At 39.9% G+C, this 5,145-nt stretch overlaps 1 protein-coding gene across 1 annotated transcript in view; it reads left to right on the top strand.

The window, feature by feature from the left end:
* CRYL1 (crystallin lambda 1) overlaps nt 1-4,935 on the top strand; it is a gene marked incomplete at both ends in the record, with an annotated part of 41,980 nt that extends 37,045 nt beyond the window's left edge. The window contains one exon of the mRNA XM_010166247.1: nt 4,830-4,935. Coding sequence (XP_010164549.1) covers nt 4,830-4,935 — 106 coding nt within the window. The remainder of the gene's footprint in view (nt 1-4,829) is intronic.
* Nucleotides 4,936-5,145: the final 210 nt, after the last annotated feature.

The raw sequence follows: 5,145 nt of genomic DNA, 5'->3' as shown, positions 1-5,145 counted from the left end.
GAGGATGATCTGAGGGCTGGAGCACCTCTCCTACAAGGACAGGCTGAGAGAGTTGGGGTTGTTCAGCCCAGAGAAGAGAAGGCTCTGAGGAGACCTTATAGCGGCCTTCCAATACCTGAAGGGGCTACAAGAAAGCTGGGGAGGGACTTTTTATAAGGGCAGTTAGTGATGGGATGAGGGATAACAGTTTTAAACTGAGGGTAGATTTAGATTAGATACTAGGAAGAAATTTTTTACTGTGAGGTTCATGAGACACTGGATTGGGTTATCCACAGAAGTTGTGGATGTCCTTTCTTCCCTGGAAGTGTTTAAGGCCAGGCTGGATGAGGCTTTGAGCAACCTGGTCTAGTGGAAGGTGTCCCTGCTGATGGCAGGGGGGTTGGAACTAGAAGATCTTTAAGGTTGCTTCCAACTGAAACCATTCTATGGTTCTATAAAATACAGCAGCAGAGACAGTGAGGAGAACATGGCAGTTTTTCAGCCCCAATCTACTTTAGGAGTTTCAGATGCTTTTAAGAACACCTTAAAACTGTTTTGCTTGATGGATTGTATAAGTGTTTTAAGAGCCTGTATTTTCCTCTGTATAAGCTTTTGATACTGTCTTAATGTATTCTTTTTCCTTTGAAAGTGAGTTTTTTTTCTAGGTTATAGTCACTGTAAAAGACAAGAAGAACGGGCAGTCCTGCCATTTTTGTTAATCTTCTGGAAAAGAAACAGTCATGGTTTGGCTGTGTGTCCATTTTAATTTGTTTTCACATCAGTCAGGTGCATTGGCTTCAGTCCCTAATTTATGTACCTCTCCCTTCTCAAGTGAGCAGCTTGGCAGTCCTTAAATGCTGGACTTTCTTAATTCCAAATTCCTTAATATTAGTAATTATATTATGTCGTTATCCAGAGGACCTTTCCAAAAGATCAAAGATCAGGCAGAAAGTTAAACATCTAGTTACAGTGCCCCATAAAAGGGGGATATCAGAAAAGGAAGTTTAAGGAGCTAGGAAGAAAAACAGTAAATAGTTTTGATACCAAGTGTTTCTTACAGAGTGAGGTGAGTGAGGGTGCATGGAAGAGGGAAAATAAAGGCCAGCAAAGTAAGGAGGTGTAAGTGTGTAGGACAACAAGTTTCTTAAACATGATGAAATGGAAAAAGATGGAGCTGGTAGAGGGATCTAGGAGAAGAGTCATATGCTTAAAATGACAGGACTGGAAAAAGATCTCATCAGGGTGTGGATGGAAGGAACTTGATTGAATTGATAGTGAAGATAAGGGTGTAGCAAGTGTTGCTGAGAGAGAATGCATATATTAGTGGCAATCAGAAAAAAATACTGGATTTGGGGGATACAGAAGATAAAGTGGCAAATTTGGAGACAGAAATTATGTGGTCCGGGAAGGAGTGGAGTCCAAAATACCTCTATAGACAGACTGGAGTGAGTAGGAGAACATGATGAATTGGTAGTATGAGAAGAAGTAATACTGTTTTTTTGGTCATGTCACATTTAATACGATTACAAACTAAGTTGATGACAGAAGTTGTGATGTGGGTGTGATTCACAGATGCAGAGACTTGATTAAAACCAAGCAGGTTGGGTCAGAGCCTAAAGGTGGAGACTGCAGAACTGCCACAGGTTTTTGGAAGGGAGAAAAGGGTCCCTGCATAGTGAGAAGCACTAATGAAATACCAGAGGAGCATTAAGACAATACTGTGGCATCACAGGAGATTAAAACCTGCAGGAAGATGAGATTATGGTATATAAATGGTGTCATAAGAAGTTTGGAGGATTCTGAGCTAGTCTAGATCTTGAAGTTTGACTGGCCATTGGGGTCACAGAGGATTTTGGCGGAATTTATGTTAAATTAAGATCTTAATTCTGTAGCTGTGAAAGCTTCTGCTGAACTTTAACACGCTTCCTTTTCCATCTGACAAGTGCTCAAGGGGAAGGCTTACAAGAAGGGTTACCCAGGATGAAGAGGATGAAAAATACCCTTGGGAAGATTGTTTCATACCTAGAGTTAATGAAACTGGGTTGGAACTCTTTCTTGTTTACTTCTTAGCATAAACACTGATCCTTGTGGAAGGCACCTTGCTGACCTTACACCCACCCCGCTGAATCATTCCACCAGCTTATGATCTCCTTAACATAAGTGGGAGTAGGGTTATTCCCTAGGGGAGGATGGTCTAACTTGTTTCTCGTTGATGTGTTTTTAATTTCTGAAGAGAAAATGTAAAAGGTTTTTCTTTAAGAGGTTCTGTGTGACAAGGAGAAACTGAGCTTGTGTATAGAATAATATATCCCTGAACTCGAGGGATCTGTTATGTTTTCCTTCTCATAGCAGCAATTTTAGCCTTTTAGCACCTGTAGTTAAAAGGCCAAGAGCAAAGCATTCATCTGATGATTCTGAGGACACCTGGTCTTCAAATAATCAGTACTGAAGCTGAGAACTATGGTATCAAAAGAAATAAAACAATTTTTAATTTGAAAACTAATTTTGAATGATTCAGTAGTCTTTCAAGAGCCTATTAACTCTTTAATGTTATGTTTACAGTTTTTTAACTGCTGCTGTGGTTCAAATGCGTGTCTGGAACTTGTGGTTAATCTTTTGTCCACAAATCCATGTCAACCAGGAAAAAAAAAATCACTCATCAAGCACAGCTTTACCAGCATAACTCATTGTTTGGATGAAGCACTCCCAACAGAAGAGTGCTTTTGTTGGCTTTGCTGATGTCGTTCAGAGAAGTTGTGTTGCCGTGTCAGGGGAAAAAACTTCCATGGAACCTGTGGTGCCTGTGTTAGTTACACTGATGCTGGTCTGTAATCTGAATGCTGTCTGAGGTTTTCATTTTGTCCTGTCTTTGTGCAGACCTTCCTGTCTCCATCTAGATGAGTTACTTTGCTGTACCTATACCATACGTTTAAGTCAAAGAAAATAATGTTTCTTTATCCCTGCCATTTTATGTCTAATTAAATTGTTACCAGAGTTACATGTTCCATATATGGTGGGTAGATCTTAATAATTATGTTATTGTTTCCTTTTCAAGATAGAGTTCAGAAACCACCTGCAACAGGGATTCACACAGGCTCCTATTTTTGATAGGAGCAGTGCCTACTGACAGATTGAGACTCGAGGCTGAGTCTTATAAAAGGCTCTGTTTAAGCTTCAGATGATGAAACCTGGTGTCTGTGGCCAGCTGTAGAAGTTTTGTTGGTCCTTGGCCTATAACTTTCTTTTAAAGTAACAGTAGATGATGTAGTTGATGAACACAGGAAGACACTGTGGATGGGTTTCAGCTCACTTAAGCTGGGATTTCTACAATGTAGATCATTGACATCCAAGCTCCTTATTCATCTTTCATTCAGTGAGGAGAATTAGGCCTTTTTAGGCTGCAACTCATCTTACCTATTCTAGATGCCTGCTTTAGGATGCTGATTTCCCTTTTCTCCCTAGTGATTATAAAGAGAGTCTAGATGTCTAGCTCAGATGTCAATGTCTACAGCAGGTGGGAAGAGCTGTCCTGCATGCCCGTAACTCTAGCTGATCACAGTGTGATATGAAGGAGCATTCAGACAGGGCCCTGTGAGAGGGAAATTCAACAGAAAAAGATGTGTCTTTGGCCAAGCAGATGAGTACATCTACTTGTATTCTGCAGCTCAGAAGGGCTTGTGGAGAAAGAGGCAGAGTGAGGAGAGCACCTAAGAGTAGGGTGGGAAGACAAGTTAGAAGCTGTTCAGCATCTCTTCCCCCTTCTTAACCAGAAGGAAGTGTTCTTATGTCTCTGGGAATAAAGAAGATGAGTTCTTGAAACCAAATTTTATTGATGGAATTGGTTAGAACAGGTTGTAGTTAATTCCTACCTTTCTGGTAGGTAGAAAACAACTCGTATAATAAATATTATTCTTCTCAAGTAAATCTTTTTAAGGTAATGAACTGTAACTCTTTTTTTTTTTTTTTACAAGCCTTCATGAGCTTGCCCTAACCTGATGGGAGCACTGGCTTTCTTGTAAATGCTACTGTGTGGGTGGGAGAGCAGTGCTCAGCTTTTAGCAGAAGAAATGCTTCATTTTGCATGCTCCATATCCTGCCAGCTCTGAGATGTGAAGCTGCCAATGAACTTGAGAACCTGGGCAGGTTGAGGCTGGGTAGGTTGAATGTTCTGTGAGTTTTGTGGGAGGGAGTGGCAGCTGCATTGCCTGCGTGTTTGGTCCCAGCCTTCTTTGCAAGTGGCCTCAGGTGTAGTACCCACTGCTGCACCCCTGTTCTGCCAATTGTGCCTCTGTCCCAGAACTAAGACGATATAAAGGGAAGGTGTAAGATTTAGCCAAAACTCCTGTATGTAAAGGGCTGGATTTGATCTAGATCTCTTTTGGTCATGTGCTGTTAAGAGTGTCACATTTCCTCTGTGTTCTCCAGTTCTCAGTTTCTGAGAAAAAAGTATATTGGTTAACATAAACAGCTCAATTTAGTTTTAGTACATGAGTTATTGTAAGTAATAAGCATCAGGCAAACTAGTGTGTACAAATAGTACATATTGTATGAAAAAGAGTATTAATTTATAAGTTTAAAAATAAAATACTGTCAAAATGCATCAAAGTGTATTTGAATTATGAAGTATAGCAATCTTAGAAATGTGGAAGGGTGTTTATACTGATTGATAAAGGCTTGCATAATAGATATTTCTGGCAAACAGTTGTGTTTCTGTTTGCAAGCTAACTGCTAGTTCTAGCCTTATTTTTTATTACTTCTTTAATTTTTTCATTACAGTGAAAGAGCAGGCACTTTTGCATTAAAACCAGACACTGACAAATCTTCCTTTCTGTTCTACTTTTGCTACCTAGGAAGGAATAATATCTCCTACTGATCTAGACCTTGTGATGTCTGATGGACTGGGAATGCGATACGCATTTATCGGACCACTGGAAACCATGCATCTTAATGCAAATGGTAGGTAGTTTAAAATTATATGAAAATGAAGGGAAAGCTTACGTTGCACAAGACTCTGGAAATATTGTATAACAAACCAAGTTACAATTGCTGCAACTGTGACTCCTCTCTCTTACTGTAATGGTAAGAAAAGGAAAATTTATCTAAAGCTTGACATCAGGTGGAAGGAAATTGATATTGGTTACAACATTGGTGGATAAGGCTGAAGCA

Source organism: Antrostomus carolinensis, unplaced genomic scaffold (assembly GCF_000700745.2).
Source record: "Antrostomus carolinensis isolate BGI_N321 unplaced genomic scaffold, ASM70074v2 scaffold4934, whole genome shotgun sequence".
Classification (NCBI taxonomy): domain Eukaryota; kingdom Metazoa; phylum Chordata; class Aves; order Caprimulgiformes; family Caprimulgidae; genus Antrostomus; species Antrostomus carolinensis.
The sequence above is the reverse complement of the archived record's forward strand: the minus strand, read 5'-3'. Positions and strand labels throughout refer to the sequence as shown.